The 26,343-nt window shown below is 39.3% G+C and overlaps 2 protein-coding genes across 2 annotated transcripts in view; one reads left to right on the forward strand and one right to left on the reverse strand.

The window, feature by feature from the left end:
• CCDC148 (coiled-coil domain containing 148) overlaps positions 1-26,343 on the forward strand; it is a 459,375-nt gene that overhangs the window by 341,063 nt on the left and 91,969 nt on the right. The window lies entirely within an intron of this gene.
• LOC105718970 (protein tyrosine phosphatase type IVA 1-like) lies at positions 16,064-16,488 on the reverse strand. Its single transcript, XM_064382197.1, has 2 exons — positions 16,394-16,488; positions 16,064-16,301 (listed from the first exon to the last, which is right to left on the reverse strand). The coding sequence occupies exons 1-2, from the start codon at positions 16,486-16,488 to the stop codon at positions 16,064-16,066; spliced, it is 333 nt and encodes a 110-aa protein (XP_064238267.1).

A 26,343-nucleotide genomic window follows, 5' to 3' on the forward strand; every position in this document is an offset into this window, starting at 1 on the left:
AATGGAAATCGAAATCACAATACGATACCACCTTACTCCTTCAAGAATGGTCGTAATCAAAAAATCATAGATGTTGCCATGGATGTGGTGAAAAGGGAACACTTTTACACTGCTGGTGGGAATATAAACCATGGAAAACAGTGCTGAGATTCCTTAAAGAACTAAAAGTAGAGCTACTATTTATCCAGCAATCCCACTACTGAGTATCCAACCAGAAAAAAAAGAAGTCATTATATGAAAAAGATACGTGCACAGGCATGTTTATAGCAGCACAATTCTCAGTTGCAAAAATATGAAACCAGCCCAAATGCCACTCAATCAAGTGAATAAAGAACTTGTGATATATGTACATGTGTGTGTGTGTGTGTGTGTGTGTGTGTGTATGTATGTATACATGTATCCATCCATTCCATGGAATACTACTCAGCCATAAAAAGGATGAAATAATGACTTTCACAGCAACCTAGATGCAATTGGAGACCATTATTCTAAGTGAAGTAACTCAGGAATGGAAAACCAAACTTGTATGTTATCACTCATAAGTGAAAGCTAAGCTATAAGGATGCAAATGCACAAGAATCATACAATAGACTTTAGGGACTTGAGGAAAGAGTCGGGAGGATGAGGGATACAAGGCTACATATTGGGTACAGTGTACACTGCTCTGGAGATGAGTGCACCAAAATCTCACAAATCACTGCTAAAGAACTTATTTATGTAAACAGACCAGGTGTGGTGGCTCATGCCTGTAATCCCAGCACTTTGGGAGGCCAAGTCAGGCAGATCACTTGAGGTCAGGAGTTCGAGACCAGATTGGCCAACATGGTGAAACCCCATCTCTACTAAAAATACAAAAATTACCTGGGCGTAGTGCTGGGTGCCTGTAGTCCCAGCTACTCAGGAGGCTGAGGCAGGAGAATTGCTTGAACCCAGGAGTCAGAGTTTGCAGTAAGACTGAGATAGAGCCACTGCATTCCAGCTTGGATGACAGAGTGAGACTCCAACTCAAAAAAAAGAAAAAAAATTTTCCTGTAACCAAACACTGCCTGTCCCCAAAACCCTATTAAAATAAAAATAAATAAAAGAATTTATTCATGTAACCAAACACCACCTGTTCGCCAACAACCTATTGAAATAAAAATAAATACTAGATTTTATTAATTTTATCTAACTATATTTTTACATCCATTAATCATCTCCACTTTTTCCCCACTCCCCGCTACCCCTTTTAGCCTCTGGTAACATCATTCTACTCTCTATCTCCATGAGTTCAGTTGTTTTAATTTTTAGCTCCCTGAAATAAGTGAGAATATGTGAAGTTTGTCTTTCTGTGTCTGGCTTATTTTACTTAATGTGCTCCAGTTCCATCCACGTTGTTGCAAATGACAGGATTTCATTCTTTTTATGGCTGAATATTATTTTGTTGTGTATATGACCACATTTCCTTTATCTATTCAGCCACTGACAGACACTTAGATTGCTTCCAAATCTTGGCTATTGTGAACCGTGCTGCAATACACATGGGAGTGCAGCTATCTCTTTGGCATACTGATTTTCTTTCTTGTGGATATATACTTCACAGTGAGATTGCTGCGTCATATGGTAGGTCTATTTTTAGTTTTTTGAGGAACTATCATACTATTCTCCATAATGACTACTAATTTGCATTCCCATCAATAGAAAAAAATGTTTTAACTGCCCTAGTCCTCAAGCAAAATAAGAACATGGTGCAGGACAAAAAATATGGTCCAGGGCTCAAGCTTTTCTTTAAAGTGGACTTCATTTTTGTTAAGCATTAGAAATATCCCCTATATTTGTTAAGCAATAAAAAGTGACAAAAGCAGTGTTTGGACTTATGGTCCTGTTTTTCCAAAGTCAGCATTTCATACAATTCCTCTGTATTCTGTGATTTAATTTATGAGACTGTATCCGTTCCTTTATTTTCCTAGTAACACTTGATTCTTATGTCTGTAACTCATTTGAGATGTAACAACACTGCAAATCAACATTTAGAATAGTACACAGGCATGACACACTACATTTTTTCATGTTAGATTTTATTTGAAAATATTTTAAAATAAATGCCTTTAAATGAATACTTTTTAAATGCTACAGTGTAGTTTTCTAACAAATAACTGAGGTTTCTGGACATCTTTCCTCTCCTCTCTCCAGTGCCTCTCCACTCACTGGGTGAGACAAGGTCAGGGGATCAGGGAGCAGAGATGTTCCACACTAATTCTAATCCTCTCCTACTTTGCCTTAATTCCTTCTTCATTCCCACACTAATGAGGGCACGGTCTGGTGGACAAAATAAGAGGCTGGCTTTTTGGTAAAAGTCATAATTTTGCTTCAAGGTAGAAAAAATATTTCCAACGTTTGCCCAGTTTTGATTTGAGCTGGACTAGCTGGGAAAGATAACTATGCCTCCAATAAGTTGGAAGGGAGAAGCGCATCAAGATTTATAAAAATAGACCAACAATATACCAAATGATGCATTGTTTCTGAGTATAATCAGTGTGTGGATAAAGGGAAAGTAATTGTACTCAGAGAAAAGCTATTCTCCTGGCTGTGGAAGCAGGAAAAACAGTACAGCACAATTCTGTCACAGGATATAGATGCTGTTTTGTTTCAGAATGGTAGACTAACAAATAGCACCTAAAGAGGCAGTGTGATACACTGAAAGGATAATTCTCTGAAAGCCAAATGGACCCATGTATCATTGGACTAGCAAACTCATAATCTTTTCAGAACTTAGTGTTTTCTTCTTGTAAAGTGGAAATAATAATTACCATGCAGGAATATTGGGAAGATAAAATGAGAAAATACATATTAAATACCTGGTTTATAAGCACATGATAAAAGATAGAATTATTGTTATTTGAATATCATTTATCTTTACATATGCTTTTTAAATAAAAATGTGTGGAATATGGAATTAAACATGAAATGGTGTGTGGTTCATGGAACGCAAATCTCTTAATCAAATGAGAAGACTCTGAAAGGGAAATTCCATAGAGTCAAGGGGCTAAGTCCAGGGATATTTATGTGGCTGTGTGATCTAAGCAAGGCTCTGCCCCAGACAGTCAGACTTTAAACACAGAAGATGATTACACTGAATGGCTTGATTATCTCTGTGAAAATAGTGCCTGACAGACAGAAAAGTGATTCCCATGATACATTTCTCAGAATACAGTTAGCTTGATATTTGTTCACACTGATTATGTAAAAGAACAATGAATGAGGCAGCCTGGAGCTTACCTCTCTCTCAACTCTGACTCACTTTAACTCATTCAACATTTCTCTGCCGGAAACACACTCATTGTTGGAGAGTAGAAACAGTGACAAGTCAGGGAGAAAATATTGGAAAAGGCCTTTTTTTCAGCCATTTGAAAAAAGTATGTATGTAAGAGAAACGTATGAGTGGGGAAAATAATTGAGTGAAGTGGAATGGGTTTAGCATGATTTAATCACCTTTTTCCTAAATTTGCCTAATGATGACAGGTGCTACCTGTCTGTGATCTTGTTGTGTCATCACAAGCACCCTATAATGTAGATATTTCCATTTTGGAACAATGTTAGTTCATTTGCCCCAGGTCCTCCAGAAAGTGAATAGCCCAAGTCTCTCTGATCCTAAATTCCACACTCTTTTATTAACCCCTGGTCACCCAACCCAAGGAGGATATCTAGGACCAAATTCTTAAAATTTGAATATCTTACAGGAACATATACAAGGAGGCTTTTTGTTCTTTTCTTTTTAAAAGAAATTATTTTTAATTTTCATGAGTACATAGTATGTGTTTATATTATGGGATATGTGTTAGTCTGTTCTCATGCTGCTATAAAGAAATATCTGAGACTGGGTACTTTATAAAGAAAAGAGATTTAATTGACTCACAGTTCTGCATTGCTGGGGAGGTCTTAGGAAACTTAAAATCATGGCAGAAGGCATCTCTTCACAGGGTGTCATGAGGGCCAACCAAGCAAAGGGGGAAGCCCCTTATAAAACCCTCAGATCTCTTGAGAACTCACTCGCCATCATGAAAATAGTGTAGGGGAAACTGCCCCCATGATTCAGCTACCACCACCTGGTCCCATTTTTGACATGTGGGGATTACTACAATTTGAGGTGAGATTTGAGTGGAGTTACAGAGCCATACCATATCAGGATACATGAGATACTTTGGTACAGGCATGCAGTGTGCGTAATAATCACAGGGTAAATGGGGTACCCATCCCCTCAAGCATTTCTCATTTGTGTTATAAACAATCCAATTCTACTCTTTTCATTATTTTAAAATGTGCAGTTACTGATTATAGTCACCCTGTTGTGCTATAAAATACTAGGTCTTCTTTATTCTTTCTAACTACTTTTTGTACCCATTAATCATCCCCACATCCCCACTCCAATCCCCCACTACTCTTCCCAGTCTCTGGTAACCATCTTCTACTCTTTATCTCCATGAATACAATTGTTTTCATTCGTATCTCCCACAAATAAATGAGAATGTACGATGTTTGTCTTTCTGTGCCTGGCTTACTTCAATTAACATAAGGACTGCCAGTTCCATCCATGTTGTTGCAAATGACAAGATCTTATTCTTTGTATGGCTGAATAATACTCCATTGTGTCTGTGTACTACATTCATTCATCCATTCATCTGTTGATGGACACTTAGGTTGCTTCCAAATCTTGGCTGTTGTGAATAAAGCTGCAACAAACATAGGAGTGCAGATACATCTTCAATATATACTGATTTCTTTTATTTTCAGAATATACCCAGCAGTGGGATTGCTGGATCATATGGTAACCCTATTTTACAGTTTTCTGAGGAAACATCAAACTTCTCCATAGTGGTTTTACTAATTTACATTCCCACCAATAGTGTACAAGGGTTTCCTTTTTCTCCATATTCTCCCCAGCATTTGTTATTACCTGTCATTTGAATAAAAGCCATTTTTATTGGGGTGAGATGATATCTTATTGTAGTTTTGATTTGCATTTCTCTGATGATCAATGATGTTGAGCACCTTTTCATATGCCTGTTTGCTATTTGTATCTCTTCTTTTGAGAAATGTCTATTTAAATCTTTTGCCCATGTTTTCATTGGATTATTAGATTTCTTCCTATAGAGTTGTTTTGAGCTCCTTATACATTCTGGTTATTAATCCCTTGTCAGATAGGTAGTTTGCAGATATTTTCTCCCTCCCATTCTGTAGGTTGTTTCATGCACTTTGTTGATTGTTTCCTTTGTTGTGCAGAAATTTTAACTTGATGTGATCCCATTTGTCCATTTTTGCTTTGGTTGCCTGTGCTTGTGGGTACTCAAGAAATTTTTGGTCAGTCCGATGTCCTGGAGAGTTTCCTCAATGTTTTCCAGTAGCAGTTTTATAGTTTGAGGCCTTTGATTTAAGCCTTTAATCCATTCTGATTTGATTTTTGTATATGATGAGTGATAGGGTCTGGTTTTATTCTTCTGCATATAGATATCCAGTTTTCCCTGTACCCTATATTAAAGAGATTGTCTTTTCATCAATGTATGTTCTTGGCACCTTTGTCAAAAATGAGTTCACTGTACGTGTATGGATTAGTTTCTGGGTTCTCTATTCTTTTCCATTAGTCTATTTGTCTGTTTTTATGGCAGTATCATGCTGTTTTGGTTATGATAGCTCTGTAGTATAATTTGAAGTCAGGTAATGTGATTTCTCCAGTTTTGTTCCTTTTTGTTCAGAATAGCTTTGGCTGTTTTGAGTCTTTTGTGGTTTCATATAAGTTCTAGGATTTTTTTTTCTATTTTGATAGGGATTGCTTTAGATAGTATGAACATTTAACAGTATTGATTCTTCCAATCCATGAAATGGAATATTTTTCCATTATTTGGTGTCCTCTTCAATTTCTTTCATCAATGTTTAGTTTTCATTATAGAGCTCTTTCACCCCTTTGGTTAATTTCTAAGTATTTAATTTTATGTGTGGCTATTGTAAATGAGATTACTTTTTTGTTTCTTTCTCATATTGTTCACTGTTGGCATATAGAAATGCTACTGATTTTTGTATGTTGATTTTGTATCCTGACACTTTACTGAATTTGTGAATCAGTTCTGATAGTTTTCTTATGGAGGTTTTAGGTTTTTCCAAATATAAGATCAAATCAACTGCAAACAAGGATAATCTGACTTTCTTCTTTTCAATTTGGATACCCTTTATATCTTTCTCTTCTCTGATCACTATAGCTAGGACTTCTTGTACTATGTTGAATAGCAATGGTGAAATCAGGCATCTTTGACCTGTTTCAGATCTTAGAGGGAAGACTTTCAGTTTTCCCACATTCAGGATGATAGTAGCTGTGAATCTTTCACATATGGCTTTTATTGTGTTGAAGTATGTTTCTCTTATACCCAGTTTTTTGAGAGTTTTTATCATGAAGCAATATTGAATTCTATCAACTGTGTTTTCAGCATCAATTGACATGATCGTGTGATTTTCATCCTTCATTCTGTTGATATGATGCACCACATCAACTGATTCGTATATGTTGAAACATCCTTCTTCCCTAGGATAAATCCCACTTGGTCATGATAAATAATCTCTGAATTGTATTGTTGAATTTGGTTTGCTAGTATTTTGTTGAAGATTTTTGCATCAATAGTCATCAGAGATATTGGTCTATAGTTTTCATTTTTAGATGTGTCTTTATCTGGTTTTGGTATAAGGGTAATATACCAAGGGCTATAAAGTCCTCATAGAATAAGTTTGGAAGTATTCTCTAGTCTTTTATTTTTTAGAATAGTTTGAATAAGGTTGGTATTAGTTCTTCTTTAAATGTTTATTATAATTCAGCAATGAAGCCATTGGGTCCTGGGCTTTTCTTTACCAGAATAATTTTTATTACAGCTTCAACCTTGTTAGTTGTTATTGGTCTGTTCAGGTTTTGGATTTCTTCATAGTTCAAACTTGTTAGCTTGTATATGCCTAGGAATTTATCTATTTCTTCCAGATTTTCCAATTTATTGGCATATAGTTGCTTGCAATAGCCGCTAGTGATCTTTTGAATTCCAGTAGAACCATTTTTCATATCTGATTTTATTTATTTTGTCTTTTTTTCTTAGATAGTCTTGCTAAAGTTTTCTCAATTTATCTTTTCATTTTGTTGATCTTTTTTATTATTTTCTTCCTTTTTATTTATTTCTGCTTTAATCTTTATTTCTTCTAATCATTTTGGGTTTGATTTGTTCTTGCTTTTCTAATTTTTTGAGATGCGTCATTAGGTTGTTTATTTGAAGATTTTCTTCTTTTTTGATGTAAGTGCTTATAGCTATAAATTCTCCTCTTCATACTACTTTCACTGTATCTCATAGGTTTTGGTATGTTGTATTTCCATTATTACTTTTTTCAAGAAATTTTTCAGTTTCCTCTTTAATTTCTTCATTGACCCAATGGTCATTCAGGAGCATATTGTTTAATTTCCATGTATTTATGCAGTTGCTGAAATTCCACTTGATATAGATTTCTGGTTTTAGTCCACGGTCAGAGAAGATGCTTGATATTATTTCAGGTTTATTGAATATTTTAAGACTTATTTTGTAACCTAATATATGATCTATCCTCATCCATGTGCTGAGGAGAAAAATGTGTATTCTGCAGTCATTGGATGAAATGTTCTCTTAAAACATTCACATTTTTATTACATTAAAAATATTCTCTTAGAACATTTACATTTACATTGTTCTCTAATGTAAATATCCCTTAGGTCCTTTTGTTCTACAGTACAGATTAAATCCAATGTTTCTTTGCTTATTTTCTTTCTGAAAGATCTGTCCAATGCTGAAAGTGGGGTATTGAAGTCTTCAGCTATTGCTGTATTGGAGTCTATCTCCTTAGCTCGAATAATATTTGCTTTATATGTGGGTGCTCCAATGTTGGGTGCATATATATTTATAATTATTATTTCCTCTTGCTGAACTGATCCCTTTATCATTATGTAATGACTTTCCTTGTCTCTTCTTATAGTTTTTGTCTTGAACTCTATTTTGTCTGATATAAGTGTAGCTACTCCTGCTCTTTTTTGGTTTCTATTTGCATCGAATGTCTTTTTCCAGCCCTTTATTTGCAGTCTATGTGTGTGTTAATAGGTGAAGTGCCTTTTTTTTGTAGGCAACAGGTCAATGGGTCTTAAAAAAAATTCTTTCAGTTACCCTATGTCTCTTCATTAGAGAGTTTGGTCCATTTACAATCAATGCTATTATTGATAAATAAGGACTTACTACTGCCTCTTTGTTATTTGTTTTCCGGGTTTCTGTGTGTGTGCATGTGTGGTCTTCTCTTCCTTCTTTCCTTCCTTCATGTCTTCCTTTGAGTAAAGGTAATTTTCTCTGGTGTATGCTTTAATTTCTTGCTTTTTATCTTTTGTATATCTATAGTGTGTTTTTCAATTTGAGGTTATGAAGTATGTAAATACTGTCATATAACCCATTGTTTTAAAGTGATGTCAACTTCACATTGATTACATAAGCAAGCAAATGAACAAGCAACAAAAAAACTAACAAAAACTCTACACTTTATCCCCCAGCTTTTTAACTTTTTATTTTTTTCTCTTTATGTCTTATTGAAATGTTATGTCTTGAAAAGCTGTTATAGTTACTATTTTTCACTGGTTCACTATTTAGTCTTTCTACTGAAGAGTAGTATACACACCACAATTACAGTTTTATAAAGTTCTGTGCTTTTCTGTGTGCTTACTATTACCAGTAAGCAGTGAGTTTTCTACCTTCGCATGATGTCTTTTCTTTCTTTTCTGTTTTTTTGTTTTGTTTTGTTTTGTTTTGTTTTGTTTTGTTTTGAGACAGGGTCTCACTCTGTCACCCTGGCTGGAGTGCAGTGGCACAATCTTGGCTCACTGAAACCTCTGCATCCCAGCTCAAGTGATTTTCTCACCTTAGCCTCCCAAGTAGCTGGGACTGCAAGTGCACACCACCACACCCAGCTAATTTTTAAATAAAAATTTGGAGAGACAGGGTCTTACTACATTGCCCAAGCTAGTCTCAAATTTCTAAGCTTAAGCAATCCACCTGCACTGGCCTCCCAAAATGCTAGAATTACAGATGTGAGCCACTACACCTGGCCCTTAAAGGATTTCTTCTTGCTTGTTACTATCCTTCTTTTCAGATTGAAAAACTTTCTTTAGCATTTCTGGTAGAACAGATCTGGTGTTGATAAAACCCCCTCAGCTTTTGTTTGTATAGGAAAATCTTTATTTCTCTTTCATGCTTGAAGCATATTTTCATCAGATGAGTTCTAGGGTAAAAGTTTATTTCCTTAAGCACTTTAAATATGTCATGCCACTCTCTCCTGGCCTATAAGGTTTCCACTAAAAAGTCTGCTGCCAGACGTATTGTAGCTCCTTTGTATGTTGTTTCTTTTCTCTTTCTGTTTTTAGGATCCTTTATCCTTGATCTTTGTGAGAGTTTGATTATTAAATGCCTTGAGGTAGTCTTCCTTGAGTTAAATCTGCTTGGTATTCTATCACATTTTTGTATTTGAATGCTGATATCTTTCTCTACATTTTGGAAGTTCTTTGATATTATCTCTTTGAATAAATGTTCTACTCCTATCTCTTTCTCTACCTCCTCTTTAAGACCAATACTCTTAGATTTGCCCTTTTGAGGCTGTTTTCTAGATCTTGTAGGTATGCTTCATTTTTTAAAATTGTTTTTTCTTGTGTCTCTTTTGACTATATAGTTTCAAATAGCCTGTCTTCAAGCTCACTAAGTTTTTCTTCTGCTTGATGATGCCCTTAAGGAATTCTGATGCATTGTTTTAGTATGTCAATTGCATTTTTCAGCTCCAGAATTTCAGCTCAATTCTTTTTAATTAGTTCAGTATCTTTGTTACATTTCTCTGATGGAATTCTGAATTTCTTGCCTTTGTTACCTTCAATTTCTTTGAGCTTCCTCCAAACCGCTATTTTTGAATTCTCTTTCTGAAAGATCACATATCTGTTTTTCCAGAATTGGTCTCTGGTACCTTATTTAGTTTGATGAAGTCAGGTTTTCCTGGATGGTCTTGATGTTTTTGGGTGTTCATTGGTGTCTGGGAATTGAAAATTTAGGTGCTCATTGTAGTCTTCACAGTCTGGGCTTCCTTGTGCCCATTTTTCTTGGGAAGGCTTTCCAGGTATTTGAAAGGATTTGTGCCTCACAATCAGTAATGCTGTAGTTCTTGTAGACTCATAGAGGTACCACCTTCGTGTTCTTGGATAAAATCTAGAAGAATTTTCTGGATTACCAGGTAGAGCTCTTGTTCTCTTCCATTATTTTCTCCCAAACAAATGTAGTTTCTCTCTCTCTGTGCTGAGCTGCCCAGAGCTGGGGGTGGAGTGATGCCAGGATACATGTGGCTACCATCACTGGAACTGTGCTGGGTTGAACCTGAAGCCAGCACACCACTAGGTTTTGCCTAAGGCCCACTGTAACCACTCTTTGGCTACTGCCTGTGTTCACTCAAGGCCCTAGGGCTCTACAGTCAACAGATGGGAAGCTGGTCAGGTTTATATCTTTTCCGTTAGGGCAACAAGTTCCCCAAGACCCTGGGCAGGTACAGAGATGCTGTCTAGAAGCCAGAGATTAGAGTAAAAAACTCTCGAAATCTACCTGATATTTTATTCTACTGTAGTTAAGCTAGCCCTCAAACAACAAGACAAAAGTCCTTCCTGTTACTGCCTCCCTTTTCTACTAGCACAGGAGCCTCCCCCAGTGGTCGCCACCACCACTGGCCTGCAGGGAGTTCTGCCAGGCCACCACCAGTGTTCATGTAAAGCCCAAGCACTCTTCAGTCAGCTTGTGGCGAATGCTGCCGGGCCTGTGACTCACACTTCAGGGCAGTGGGCTCCCTTCTGTCCCAGGGCAGGTCCAGAAATGCTGTCTAAGAACCTAGGCCTAGACTCTGGGTCCCCAAGAGCCCACTTGATGTTCTACTCTACTGTTGCTAAGTATGTACCTAAGGTGTAAGACAAAGTTCCTTTTACTTTTTCCTCTTCTTTCCTCTAACAGGAGTCTTTCTGTTAGAGTAGTCACTGCAGCTGGGAATGTGCTGGGTCTCACCTGTAACCAGCATATCTCAGACTCTTACCCAAGACCCACTGTATACTATCTAAGTATCACTTCTTGTTATTTGGGGCTCAAGGGCTCTTTAGTCAGTAGCTGATGAATCCTGCCAGGGTTTGGTTCTTCTCAAAGCAGCACGTTCCCTTCTAGCCCAGGATGTATATAGAAATGTTGTCTGGGGAACTCATGACTCTGCCCAGTGCCCTATCTTATTGTGGCTAAACTGTTTCAAGATGCAAGCCAAAGTCCACTTTTCTCTTAGTACTTTTTTTGTTTGTTTGTTTTTTTGAGACAGAATCTCACTTCTTCATCCAGGTTGGAGTGCAATAGCATGATCTCAGCTCACTGCAACCTCTGCCTCCCGGGTTCAAGCAGTTCTCCTGCCTCAGCCTCTCCAGTAGCTGGAATTACAGGCATGTACCATCATGCATGGCTAATTTTTGTATTTTTAGTAGAGACAGGGTTTCACCATGTTAGCCAGGCTGGTCTCGAACTCCTGACCTGAATTGATCTACCTGCCTCGACCTCCCAAAGTGCTAGGATTACAGGTGTGAGCCACCACATTGGAAGAAGTCACTTTTGTTGCTGCAAGCTGCACTGCCTGGGGTTGTGGGAGGGATGATGCAAGCACTCCCTTAGCCATCCCAGCTGATGTGTCCCTAGGTCATGTGGCACCCTAGTCTACTGGCTCTAAGCCTAGCCCAGCACTAGGACTTGCCTAGGAATTGCAGTCTGTGTGTCCCTGACTGCCTTTTAATTTTACCTAGTACTCCAGAGCCCTTTAGCCCTTGGTGATGAGGCTTGCAGAGAAACTCAAGTCCCAACCACTGGGATGAGTGATTCCCCTCTGGCTAGGGCTGATCCAAATGCTCCCTCTGTGGGCAGGGGCTGGCTGAGCCCGGCTCAGCTTTGCCCTCTGCTGTGACAGAACAGCACTGGGTCCAATATCAAGTCCTACAGTCACTGTGCTCTCCCTCCCTGAAGTGCTCAGATTCTCTCTTCATGCCACATCGCTGTTGCTGGGGAATAGGGAAGACGTAGCATCAGTGATTCAAGACTGTGTCCTTTCAGTGATATAAAGTTAAATCCAGGTACTGTGACTGCTCACCTGACTTGGTTCTTATGACAATGCTTTTTTGTTTGTAGTTAGTTGTTAGATTTTTGTGTTCCTTTGTGGGCAGAGAATCAATGGAGGCTTCTATTTGGCCATCTTGCTCTACCCACCCCCCCAAATAGAGGCTTAATTAATATTTTTAGTGAAAAATGCCAGTGTGGCAGACAGGAAATAATATTGAATTGGGAGTCAGCATACTGGGGTTCTGATTCCAGCTCCATAATTAACTGGCTATGTGATCATAAGGAAACCATACAACTTTTCTTGTACTCAGTTATCTATTAAATGAGCTTGGATAATTAACACTTTACTCGAATCAAGAGACTTGTACATATATTGAAAGAAATCTCTGATTTCTAGGTAGGGACAAGTAGCGATGGCTTGTCTGGAGTGGGTAGTGATGTCCTGTCTGAATGACATCAACATAAATGGAAAAGCTGCTGAACGCTTGGGGTTAGTTCAGTTTGGGTCCATTCATGAGACAGATTCCACACAGTAATTTGGACAAGGGAAAGTTTAATATAAGGAGTTGTTAATTATAAGAAGAGACTACAGTAACAAAAGATTGTAAGGTGAGAAGTAAAGAGAATGCTAAACAATATAAAAATAGCAGATACAAAGATCAGCCACTATCCCTAGAGCTGAGCTAGAACACCCAAGAGAAAGCTCCCTGCACTCAAGGTTGAGATCCAGACCTTGTTTGGGGAGGTCTTTGGGAGGTGATTAGGTGACCGGGTAGAGTCCTCATGATTGAGATTAAAGCCCTTATAAAAGGGTCCCTGGAGAGTCCTCCATGTGAGGATACCACAAGAAGTCAGCAGTGGGCACCTGGAAGAAGGCCTTTACCAGGAATTGACCATGCTGGCTCTCTGATCTCAAACTTCCAGCCTCCGGAACTTGATAAATAAATTTCTGTTGTTTATAAGCCATGCACTCTATGGTGTTTTGTTTTAATAACCTGAACAGATCAAGACATTGTCAAGGGCATGGCTGTGGCTCACAGAGTGGCTGAGAAACCACTGAGGTGCCATACCAGTGGAACTTGCTGAAAATCCTCCCTCTAGGGTGCTTAAGGAGTCACCCATACTGTAGGAGCTGGGCACTAGAGAAGCTTTGCACTCTACATAAGCTGGACACTGGAGAAGCTGCCCATACTGCAGGACTGCCAGGAGAGCTCACTGGAATCAGGGAGCAAACCCCATTATCCTGCATCATCTCTTGGGCACACTCTACTAGTGTGGCTTAACCTTGTGTCAGCTAACAACTGAAAACTAAAGGGCCCAGTTTCAATTCACTGAGCAAGCAAAAAGGATAACTTTGGATCAGATGCGCACTAAATCCATAGCTTGCACTGGCGGACATCAAAAGCAGTTTCCTAAAAGACAGACGTTCATGAAATGTGTCTTATTGTACCTTGGCAATCATTTGTTCCAGAGGCAACCAACCAGAGGCCTGCTGACCAAACTGAGTCCCTATGCACAGTAAAGAGCCTTAAACATTTGAGTTTGAATGCTTTAAGGAAAGCCAAGCCTGTTCTAGTTTATCAAAGTCCTCAGTAACTCTCTAGGATCTTAAGCTCAGCAGGCAAACTTCATACAAATATATGCCAGGCCCACATAAGCATCTGAGCATGTGGTCCTGAACTATCTAACCATTTCATTTTACAGGTGAGGAAACAGCATGCTTAAATGACTACTTCCACTCCTACTCCCATCTCTGTCATAGTCAAACAAAACAGGAGGGAGGTAATACATAAACCTTCCTTTAGTGCTGATTTTTCTCAAACATTTGCTTCGAATTTGGGCTGTTTGTATTGCACAGATTTTGCTCATTTACATAAAATCATGATCGTTGGAAGAAATATGTTCAGGTAATTCTCTGAGGCAAGAAAATAACCAAACACTTACCCAGACTTGTTTCTCCTTCGGTAACTAGCCTGGTATTAAGTATGCCTTAATGTAAAATCCCATCCCAAATATCCTAAAACAAAACCAGCACTTCACAATGTGTAATTAGTACTATAAGAACAATTTCATTGATTCTCCTATTCTCCCCTCTCTCGCATTTTCAGAGCCATTACTTTCCATCTGATGAGGTTGTAGAGATTTCTATCACTTCACCAGTATGGGAAATCTATGCTATTTTCATTAAGTAACTAAATGTTAGGCCATTTCCAATTCTTAAATAATTTCACACTTTTGGCAAGGGGGGAAAAAGATTATTCAAAGTTATTTAAAAGTTTTTACAGGATTGCTAATAATCATAACAGTAGCAATGCCTTACTAATGCAGAATACTTTATGGTTTATAAACATATATAATATAAAATGTTATGTAATATAATATATGTGACATAGATAAAATATACAGAATTTCATCTGAAATAACTCTTTAGAAATTTTACTTGCTAGAAAAATTAAAGATGCTAAGGTGAAAAATAATTCGAAAACATTTTAGTTCATTCCAAACAGAAACATAAGCCTATTTTATTTAAAAATAAAAGATACCTCCAATGTTATCATTGATAACAACTGAAATTTTAGGTGAATAAGTGAGTTTCAGAAATTATTCTGGGGCACAGTATTTGTAATCAAGAGAGAAAAAATGGGCATGGTAAAAACTTGGAATCTGGCAATCAGGGGACATGGATTTGTAAATCTTCTCTGTCCATAATGGATCGTCATTCATCTTCTCAAAGTTTTGGTTTTTCAATCCATGTTGCAGGTGGGATTCCATATTCCTTTATAACTTTTACCCTCCCTCTCCCCACAAAGGCAGTGAAGAATTCCTATCTCCTTCATCTCATTTGTCTTTCTTTGTCTTCACCCCTGATAAGGAAGGAATTTGCTTTGTTTTCTTTTTCTCTTTTTTTTGATGATAAATGCATTTCACTATTTATTTAGATGTTTAAGCTCTCACACTAAGTTTTTACAAGCTAATGAACACTGGCAAATTATTTCTCCTACAGAACTATAACCACACATCCCCAGACAGTATAAATATATGGTTGAACTAACCTTAATATACATCACCATTTTATCAATTACATAATAAAATAAATTATCAAGTATCCAAATATTAAGTTACACAGCTCAAAAAGGCATATAAAATATTAGATGTCTGCTAATTCATTAGCAGAAACCCACTTCTTTTTTTGTAAGAGAGGTTAGAAAGAGAAGGAAACAAAAAATAACTTTCAAACAAAAATAAGTTGGTAAACAACTTCTTATAAATGTGGAAAAAAATTAATTTTATTATTAAGGATTGTTTCAGCTACAATAACAAATCGTCTCTACCTTTAAAAAATATTTTACTAAATTAAAGGGCATAGTCTACATGTTCTGCATAAGACAAAGGCAACATTTTACTAAAAATAATGAATAACCCCTCCCATTCTTTTCTCAGGCCCTCCCTGTTAAGTTGCACTTCAGACTGCAAACATTAAATTACCTGTAAGACCTTTCTGTCTGAAAACATTAAAGATATGTGCAATGTAAATTTTTTTCAATGGAGGTTTTTCATAACAGCACAAAAGTAAGATTAATAGAAACACATGAAATAATCACTGTAAGACTTGGTTAAAAAAAAAAAAAGCAATGGTTAAGCCAACCTGATATATGCTGGTATGAATGTGGGAGATGTAAACATAAAGTGAGCAGGCAAATCACCATGTAGGCCCTACTTTCAATGTCTGAACTGATTGAAGGAATAAGCTACATAAGGTCTAGAGTGTTCGTAGTTTCTGGGATTTCAGTTCTGTATGACTGCAAAAGTTGTTTCTGTGACCAGTTGTTACTGGAGTCTTTGCAATGCAGCCACATTTTAGGACGATACTTCTCCAAATACAAAAGTTACTTGCTGTCAATAGCTCCACGCTGCTTTTGTCTTATAAATTGTACTGCATCTTCATCTTTCATTCTGCCTTCAGTTAATGCTACGGCAACAAGTACCAGAGCTCTCCCAAGGCCTGCAGTGCAACAAACAGCAATACAACAACCAGGTTCTTCATGAAACTTCGTTTTTACAAGGCGTAACCAGTCATCAACAATCTGGTTGGATAGTGGTGCACCATCCTCAAAAGGCCAATCAAGAACATGGATATCTTCTTTCTCCACAAGATTAGTGTCATAAGTTCTTCACATACTCTTACTATTGTGGTAACTCCATACTTCTTAAGTTCATCTATAAATTTGTTTAATGTTGCATTGATTGGATTGTGTGTAGTAAGAAATCTCATGTTCTTGTATGTGACTTCCACAGGAGCTGGGCAGTTCATTCAAGCCATGTTAATATAGTCAAAAGACATTCGGCCGGGTGTGGTGGCTCACACTTGTAATCACAGCACTTTGGGAGGCCGAGGCAGGTGGATCACAAGGTCAAGAGATTGAGGCCATCTTGGCCAACATGGCGAAACCCCGTCTTAGCCGGGCGTGGTGGTGCACGTCTGTAGTCCCAGCTACTCAGGAGGTTGAGGCAGGGGAATGGCTTGAACTCTGGAGGCAGAGGTTGCAGTGAGCCAAAATCACGCCACTGCACTCCAGCCTGGCAACAAAGTGAGACTCTGTCTCAAAAAAACAAAAGAAAGAAAGAAAGAAAAAAAAAAGACACTCTAAAGGGTTATAAAAGAATTTTGAAAATTGAATACAGAAATGATACAAAGAAACTGAAGTCTACTTCAATATACTTCACTTGAAATTCTCAGTGCTTTGAGTGTGAAGTTGTAAGTAATGATAAATGAAATGAACCTCCTAACAAGAAGCAGCAACTCTTCAATCCAGTAATGCCGAGGCAACAGAAAGGAAGCACGCTGAGGTCTACCCCATCCAGGTCAGAACTCTTGTAAAATGCCCTGTGGCATGTTGATTTCAATTCAACACCTCTGTGTCCGGGATAATCACTCTTATGGGTGCCTCCTGGTGGAGTAGCAATAAATTTCTACAGTTTCCTTGTCGGCATAGAGGCTGTGCTGTGCCTGGCAGTAATCACCACTGCCCTTCAGAAACTCCATAGAGGTGTGACCAAGAATACCAGAGAACTGAGGAATTTGTTTATGCACTGAAAATGGTGGCCTAGTCCTATAGCTGGTCCCCAGGTGGTGGCGGCGGCGGGGGCTGCAGGGCAGGAGGAGGTGGAGATGTCGCAGGTGGTGGTAGCCGCATTGCGGGCAGCCGCGGGGGGCATCAGACTCTACCATGCAGTGAGAGGCTCCTGGTTTGTTTTCAGACATCAAAGTTATACTACAAGGCATAATCCTGATTCTTTTATTTATTGAAAAATATTTGAGTACCTACTTTCTGTCAGGCACTGCTCTGTGTATTAAGAATACAGCAATGAATCAAATAGAATTCCTGCTGTCGTGTAGCCTATATTCTAAAGAGGGAGGCAGAAAATTAGTTCATCAGGTAATCACAGAGTTTGTCAGGTGATAAAGTGCTCTGGGGAAAAGTAAAGCCGGGAAAGAGGACAGGTAAGTCATGTGGGTCTAAATGAGGTGAAGAATGGCGCTCTAGAAAAGGTAATTGTTCAGAAAAAAAAGATAAATCATTCAAAAAAAGGCTATGCTTATATTGCAAGTATTCCCTCTACAGCTGCTGAAATCAGACTCAAAGGGATGATTGTGAAACTGTATTTGTCAGTTTGGGGATGTGAGAGAAGAACAGAAAAGGGGGGCAGGGGAGCAGATTGGGTCCTTCCTAACAGTGGATTGAGTGCTTGAAATATATCAGATACTCAACAAATGTGCACTGAATCTGAGCATAGTCAAGCTTCACACCCCTCATAAATCGAGGTAATGTAGCAGTCCTATCAAGAACAGTATTTTGGAATGCCCGTTTGATGGATCTCCCTCATAGTTCAGCCGGTTTCTGTCTCTGTGCCTCATCCACTGGATAGTCCTCTGACGGAAAAAGAACCAATGTTATCTCGGAGGAAGATAGAGCATCCTATAAGGGAAGTCCCAGCCACACATAAGAAAGGAGGGAACATCTGCCCTCCGAGACCCAAGGGATAGTGTAAAAGGGAGAGTGTTACAGTGTTCCCTCTTTGCATCCTATCCTTGGGTCAAACATTGGGGTAGGGTAGATGGTGCTGGAAACTAAACATTTGCTAGATATGGGAGAATCTGGAACATTAGAGATTAATAGCATGCTTTCCCCACTGTGCCTGAGGAAAGATGCAAACCCCTGGTTAAAAACCTTGCACGTGGATACATGTCCCAGGAGCAGTAATAGATGGCCAAGGAGAAAACCCAAAGGTAGAATTCCTGGCTCCCTAAGACCCATTCCACATCTAGAACTACACATCTAGGTCCAATATGGTAGCCACTAGCCACACAGCTCCTTAAATTAAAATTTAAGGTAACCAAGATTAAATATAATTTAAAATTTGTTTTCTTAGTTGCACTAGCCACATTTCAAGTGCTCAGTAACTATGCGTGGCTCAAGACTACTGCATTGTACAGTACAAATAAAGAATGTTTCTATCACCATAGAAAGTTCTATTAGCAGTAGTCAGCAAACTTTTCTGTAAAGGACTTAAGAGTAAATAATTTTAGCTTTATGGACAAGAAAGTCTCTATCATAATTATTTCAATACTATTGTTTTAGCATAAAAGCAGCTGTGGTCTGTATGTAAATGAACAGGTATGGCCATGTTCCAACAAAACTTTACTTACAAAAACAGGCTTTAGCCTGAGGGATGCAATGTGCCTGTTCCTGGGATAGAGGAGCCAAAAGTTCCTATATGCCTCAGTAAAGGGACAGAAGCCACTGAAAGAATCAGTGAGCTAGTGGAAGCCTGGGCGAGGGCCAAATTACCTGAGCTGTGCACCCAAAGGCAATACAGGTCCAGGTGCAATTCAGACACATAGGCCAAGGGCCAGCCCACAAACCTGTACACAGATTGAAGGCCATCCTGAGAAGGAACAGGAAGAAAGGAAAGAAATTCAAAAGACCAACCCCAAATAATCCAAATGATCTAGAAGAAACTGTTTAAAGGGAAGAGACAGTGATACTGTCTGTTGGCAGATGTAGGTGGCCCCACCCACTGTGGCAGTCCCACCACTCCCCACATCCCTAACCCCCGAGGGAGTAGGAGCTCAGGAGGAAGTTTAAATGTGTTTAAAAAAAAAAACCAAATAAGCCACAATTTCCTTGGCTCTCTAAGTTACAGTGAAAATGAAAAGTCAGTGCTGCTACACAATGTTTTCTCACATGTATATAAAGACACTTTGGAAAGGAAATCTTTGCACTGTTTCTAGGAGCTCTGCTTTGGGCTAATTCATCTCTACATCCCCTCCAGACCTCCTTGTGACTGAGGATATACACTGAGGTCTTGTGTGAGGGGAACACTGGCCTTGAGGGAGAAAGTCTGGGCTCCAGCCGTGTGACTTATACTAAACCTGTAACCACTCTGGGCTTCAGTTACCTTACCTGTCACATGGGAGACAGATCAAATAACTCCTAAATTCTTATCCTGTTTAGAGATAATAATTTTATGATTTATCTGAAAGAAATCTGGGGTCGTGGCCTGTGACTATAATTAACATAGCCTGATCACATGTCAGTGGATTAAGTCTTAACTTCACTATTAAGATAAAACTGAACAAGCTAAGTTTCTACCAGTTCACTGAAAAGTCCTGATATTGAATACTTGCATAGTTGTAAGGACATGATATCACTCAAACTATATTAGTCATCTCAGGCTGCCATACTAAAATACCAGAGACTGGGTGACTTAAAGGACATTTATTTCTCATGTTTCTGGAGGCTGGAAGTCAAAGATCACGGTGCCAGTATGGTTGGTTTCTGGTGAGGGCTCTCTTCCTGACTCGTAAACGGCCACCTTCTAACTGTGTCCTCACATGGCAGAGAGAGAGTGAGCTCTCTGGTGGTTCTTCTTTTAAGGGCACTAATCTCATTATGGGGCCTTACCCTCATGAATTCATCTAAATCTAATTACCTCCCAAAGGTTTTATCTCCAAATACTACCTCATTGGAAGTTAGGGCTTCAACATACAAACTTTGAGGGAATACAATTTAATCCATAGCACAAACCTTCAAATTACTGTAAGGTAAGATGCTGACTTCTTAGAATTTTGCAATCTGCTCATGAACAAAACAAAAGAAGATGAGTTTCTCATCAGCAAGAAATTTTTGTGAAAGGAATATCAAGTCGTGTCCCACCTTTCTGACATTCAAAGCAGAGGTGGGATGGGAGGATGACTGTCTCAATTACCCACTATCACAATAACTAATATTTACTTAACAACTTACTATGCACCAGACACTCCTTGAAGTGCTTTACATATATCATCTCATTTCACTCTACAATAACCTAAAGTGATAGCCTTTATTACTAGACCTATTGTAGAGATGAAGACACACAAAAACTCAGAGAGCCTTAGTAGCTTTCATAAGGTGTCACAAATAATATGCGATTGAGTCCAGATATAAAACTCAGTAGACTCATTCCAGAGCCTGCCCTTCTAATCACCATGATCTATAACCTTCAGGTCGGACACAAGTCAAGAGTGCCTGTGGGCATGCACATGTGTGCACACATGCACACACACAGATCAGAGATGTGCTTGAAAAAAGCATGCATTTAATTTATTCATAACGTGTTAATTAACGTATTAATGCCTATAAGTTATTCACAGTCTACGATGGATTTCTTTAACCAACTAAGCAAAATGCATTCTCCCAACATCTTGATGGGATTAGAATTTCAGAAAATGAGCGTTTTTGATGAGTTGTGAAGACCAAGATCTTTTGAACTGGGGCCTTTGAAGGAGGAAAGGTCCAGGTAGAACATTGAACTTAGAAGCCATGAACAGCTAGGGTATGAGACAAAGGCTCGAGTGCTTGATGAGAGGAAAAAGATGGAAAAAAAGAGGAAGCCATATTGAGGTGAGAACTACGGCAAGTGAGGTGTTCCCACTCCAGAGCTCTGTGTGCCAGACACTGTACAAATTCTCCTTGCAATAATCGGTAGTCTGTACACAGCCTCCCTAGGATAAATCACTTAAACCCTTTTGCCCAAGATGACCAAAGTCAACTCATTAAGACCTCTTTTTGTGCCAGCAAGGCGTCCAAGTTTGGTCATTCCTGGCTGCCAATATATGATGTACAACTTGTGTTAAAATGTGACTGCATGTGGAACAACACTCAGAGGAAGCTCAGAAAGTTCAGTGGTTGAGTTTAAAGACAACAGCCTAGTTCAATGACAGAATGGATGTGCAACCAGTCCTCCTAGCCATCAGTTTAAATGACTGCATAATTTGAAATGCTGATATGAAGCTGTCTGAGACACTAGCTTGGTTACCTGATGGTCAAGTTCACTAGATGGCTAGAGCTGAGCAGCAAAGTCTGTAAGTGCAGAGACTTCCTACCATGTTTTCCCATCATGCTAGGACTTCTTGAAGACATCTGTGATCTCACAGACTCTGAAGTCACAATCCACTAGATAGTTGTTCTTTAGAAGTGGGGCAGGCAATGGAACATGGATATCTTTAATCAATTCTTGAAGACCTCCTCAATGGCTGATAATCAGTAGCTTAGCTAATAACAAGGCCCTCTACTTTGAGCTCCTCAGCTGACTATGGGACCTTCTGTGCCTGTCCTCTTCATGTCCAAGCACTCATCTCTCTTCACCTTAACCACTCAAATCTCTAACCAGGAAATCTTTGCCTGACCTGGTCAACTCCCTGCCTTTCTTTTTCATAGGCATTGTGCCTGCAACTCTTTCTCCCTCTCAGCTTCCTGAACCATTCACTTTCCTTATTTAAACCCTTTTCATTGCCCCGATCTTGGTGTCTAATGTCATTCTCTGATAAAGGGAACCAGAGTTCCTTCAAAAAAAAAATGGCTAATTTTAGGGCTGGGCAGGAAATATATAAGTCTGGAGCGTTTTATAGTGCCAGAAAATATGGAAGTGCTTGGAAAAGAAATTGATGGGATGTATTAGTCTGCTAGGGCTGTTGTTAAAAAAAAAAATACCACAGACTGGATGGCTTAAATAATAGAAATTTATTTTCTTACGGTTCAGGAGGCTAGAAGTCCAAGATTAAGGTAATGTCAGGGTTGATTTCTGGAGAAGCCTCTCTTCCTAGCTCATAGGAGACCACCTTCTCCGTGTGTCCTCACACGTCCTTTCCTCTGTGCATGCGCGCGTGCGCGCGTGTGCGCGCACACACACACACACACACACACAGAGACTGGGGAGAGACAGAGAGAAGAAAGCGCATGAGCATACTCCCTTGCTTCCTTGTGTCTCTTCTTATTCTTATAAGAAGCACACGGGTCCTGTTGGATTAAGGCCCTTCCCTTATCACCTCGTTTAACTTTTATTACCTTCTTATAGGCCCTGGCTTCTCAAAAGGACACAGGTGCCAACCGAAAGAGCTTCCACTGGCAATGCTGGAACAATCTGAGCAACAAAATAGAGTACTAATGGATTATAACCCAACATATAAAATATCCATGAGGTCGTGCTGGTATAAATACATGATTACATAAATTAATAAAGAGGGGGAAGGGTGCAAATCTCCCACACAGATGAATTGCAAATAATTTGTGTAGATCTTTCACCCTGAAGAGCAGGAGCCTAACTCCCCATTTCTTAGGTGTGGGCTGTGCATACCAACTTCCTTCCAAAATGCACAATGTGGAAAGGAAGAAAAAAAGAGTAACTTTACAGTAGAGAAACCTGACAAACACTACCTCAGCCAGGTGACCACGGTCAACATCAACAGTGATAAATCTTGTTGACAGTGTGTACCCTTGATAAGGTGTGATGAAAATATCACTTTACCTTTGTGACCTTCCTGCCAGTAACTCATAACCCTAGTGTTATCATAAGAAAAGCATCAGACACATTCCACAAAATGGAACATCTTACAAAACACCTATCTGGTATTCCTTAATTTGTTGAGTCATCAGAAAACAAGGGAATTCTGAAAAACTGCCACAGCCAAGCAAAGCCTAAGGAGACATGACATAACATGGTGTCTTGGCTGAGATCTGTTATGGGTTGAATAGAATCTCCTCTCAAAAAAATTTTAAAAAAAGATACATTGACATCCTAACCCCCAGTAGTACTTCAGAATATAACCTTACTTGAAAATAGGGTCATTGTAGTGTAACTAGTTAAATTGGGATGCAGTCTAGAGTGGGGTAGGTCCCGAATCCAGTATGACTGCTGTCCTTATAAGTGGATGGCCATGTGAAGATACATGGAGAAGGCCATTTGACGGTGAAGGCAGGGATTAGAATTAGGCAGCTATACGCCTTGGGACACCAAAGATTGCCAGCAGCCACCAGAAACCAGGTAGAGAAAAGGAAGGGCTCTCCTACAGGCTTCAGAGGGAGTGTAGCCTTACTGGCACCTTGATTTTAGGCTTCTAGCCTCTGCAACTGTAAGTCAATACATTTCTGGGTTGTTTGTTTGTTTGAGATGGAGTCTTGTTCTGTCACCCAGGCTGGAGTGCAGTGGGGTGATCTTGGTTTGCTGCTATCTCTGCCTCCCGGGCTCAAGCAATTCTCCTGCCTCAGCCTCCTGAGTAGCTGGGACTACAGGCTCGTGTCACCACACCTGGCTAATTTTTGTATTTTTAATAGAGATGGGGGGGCGGTCACCATATTGGTCAGGCTGGTCTTGAACTCCTGACCTCGTGATCCATCCACCTCAGCCTCCCAAAGTGCTGGGATTACAGGTGTGAGCTACCGCACTTGGCCCCTTTTTTTTTTATTTTTAAGCCATGCAGTTTGTCAAAAATTTTTGCAGTGGTCATAGGAAATGAATACAGGACCCTGGAACAGAAAAAAGTAAGTAAACAAAATAAAGATATCGGAATCAACTATAGACTGTAGTTAATAATGATGTTTCACTACTGAATCATTAATTGTAACAAATGTGCCATAGTGTCATATAAGATATTAATAATGGGGAAACTCAGTGTGGGGTAGATGGGAGATCCGCACTGGCTTCTCGATTTTTTAACAATGTAAAACTGTTTTTAAAATAAAGTATATTTTAAAAGAACCTTTTTTCTTATTTCAGCAATTGTTGAAATAAGGTCTCAATTTCTCAAAGCTTTGATTTTGAAACCATCTGCCTTTGTGTAGTTTATATCAAATGCATTCTAATTTTAAAGAATCAGGAACTTCTCCACAGAACGCCATCATCCTGAAGGCATCGTGCCTCCCGATTTAGTCTTGTCTCCTTCCTCTCCTCTCCTCACACATGAATCTTTTAGGCCTCGTCAACCTTCCCTTCATTTACTCTGTGCCAGGAAATGTGCCAGGGATGTGGGGTACAAAGTGACCTTACCATCCAGGGAAGAATGCAGACGTTAGAAACACCTTCACACATATAAATGACAAATCACCCTGTAACCTTTTAAGCTTGGATTGCTAGCTGTGAGGACAACACGATCTCCGCCATGAGCAGAATGCTTAGTTTAGAAAAATACCAACACAGGACACAGCAGAAAGGCCCTGGGACATTGCTGGAAATGCTGGAGTTGGTTATGCCTGAATTCCCTACTCTTCCTTGACATAATAGTTGCATGGCCTACTAAATACCCATTTTTAACTTAAAAATCACAACTTTCACAAATTGTATTAAAGAGAAGTTCGTCGTGTCATGGGAATACTTTTAGAGGGATATCATTTGGGGCATTAAGAAACACAACGATGTATATCCTTGGGGATATTATTTGAAGTGAGCAAGCCAGTCTCTCTCTCTCTCACACACACACACACACACACACAAGATACTGTATTATTTCACTTCTGTGAGGTACCTACTATGATTTGAATGTCCCTTGAAAAATTCATGTTGAAACTTAATCCCCAATGTAACAATATTAAGAGGCGGGGCCTTTAAGAGATGATTGGTTGGTGAGGGCTCTGTCCTTATGAATGGATTAATGAATTATCCTGGGAGGGAAACTGGTGGCTTTATAAAAGAGACCCAAGCTAGCACATTGGCATGCTCAGCCCCCTCGCCATGTGATACCCTGCACCGCCTTGGGACTCAGCAGAGAGAGTCGCCCCCAGCAATAAGGCTCTCACCAGATGCACCCCTTCAATGTTGGACTTTCCAACCTCCAGAATTGTAAGAAATAAATTCCTATTCTTTATAAATTATCCAGTTTGGGGTATTCTGTTATAAGCAACAGAAAATGAACTAAGACAGTATCTGAGTAGTCAAACTGTTAGAGATAGAATGTAGAATGGTGGTTGTCAGGGGCTAGGGAGAAAGGGGAATGGGATGTTTAGTCTAATGGGTATGGAGTTTCAGTTTTGCAAGACTGAAAGAAGTGGAGATGAATGGTAGTGATAATTCACAACACTGATTTACTAAATGCCACTGAATTGTATATACACTTAAAAATGTTTAAAATAGCAAGTTTCATGTTTTGTGTATTTTCGTGTAGTTTAAGACATTTTTAATGGGAAAAAAATTGTTAGCTCAACATCATGTAGAAGTCATTGGCTACTTATGGGGATGAGAAGAACCAATTAAAATACTAGTGGCAGATGTTTCTGGAAAAGGCAGTGAAAAAGCTGCAAAGCCAGTCTCCCAACAAGCCCCTAGTACACACCAGATTCTCAAAAGTCACTGGCTTTGGAATGGTTTTCATGCTTTTTCTCAGCCTCACTCTTTCCCATGTCCCACTACAGGAATTTCAGCACAATCTTGTATCATCAGAGGAAAATAACTTTCAATATGCAAAGCCCATGATTCTCCAAGGGAACATAGAGAAATACATTAATTAGTTTCTCTCTCTTTCTTCTTTCTCCACACATAGTAAGGATTTTGTTCTTTAAAAAAAAAAAAAAAGGGCCGGGCGCGGTGGCTCACGCCTGTAATCCCAGCACTTTGGGAGGCTGAGGCGGATGGATCACGAGGTCAAGAGATCGAGACCATCCTGGTCAACATGGTGAAACCCCGTCTCTACTAAAAATACAAATAATTAGCTGGGCATGGTGGCGCACGCCTGTAATCCTAGCTACTCAGGAGGCTGAGGCAGGAGAATTGCCTGAGCCCAGGAGGCGGAGGTTGAAGTGAGCCGAGATCGCACCATTGCACTCCAGCCTGGGTAACAAGAGCGAAACTCCGTCTC

This window comes from Aotus nancymaae, unplaced genomic scaffold (genome assembly GCF_030222135.1).
Source record: "Aotus nancymaae isolate 86718 unplaced genomic scaffold, 86718_ANA_hifiasm-v0.15.2.pri h1tg000029l, whole genome shotgun sequence".
NCBI classification, from domain to species: Eukaryota; Metazoa; Chordata; class Mammalia; order Primates; family Aotidae; genus Aotus; species Aotus nancymaae.

What these genes read in the sequence shown, in the direction of transcription:
- LOC105718970 (XM_064382197.1), bottom strand. Translation starts at nt 16,488, where the DNA reads ATGAACTGCCCAGCTCCTGTGGAAGTCACATACAAGAACATGAGATTT. An exon ending in ACATTAAACAAATTTATAGA is followed by an intron (nt 16,302 to 16,393) that starts TGAACTTAAGAA and finishes TATCCATGTTCT; the next exon opens with TGATTGGCCTTTTGAGGATG.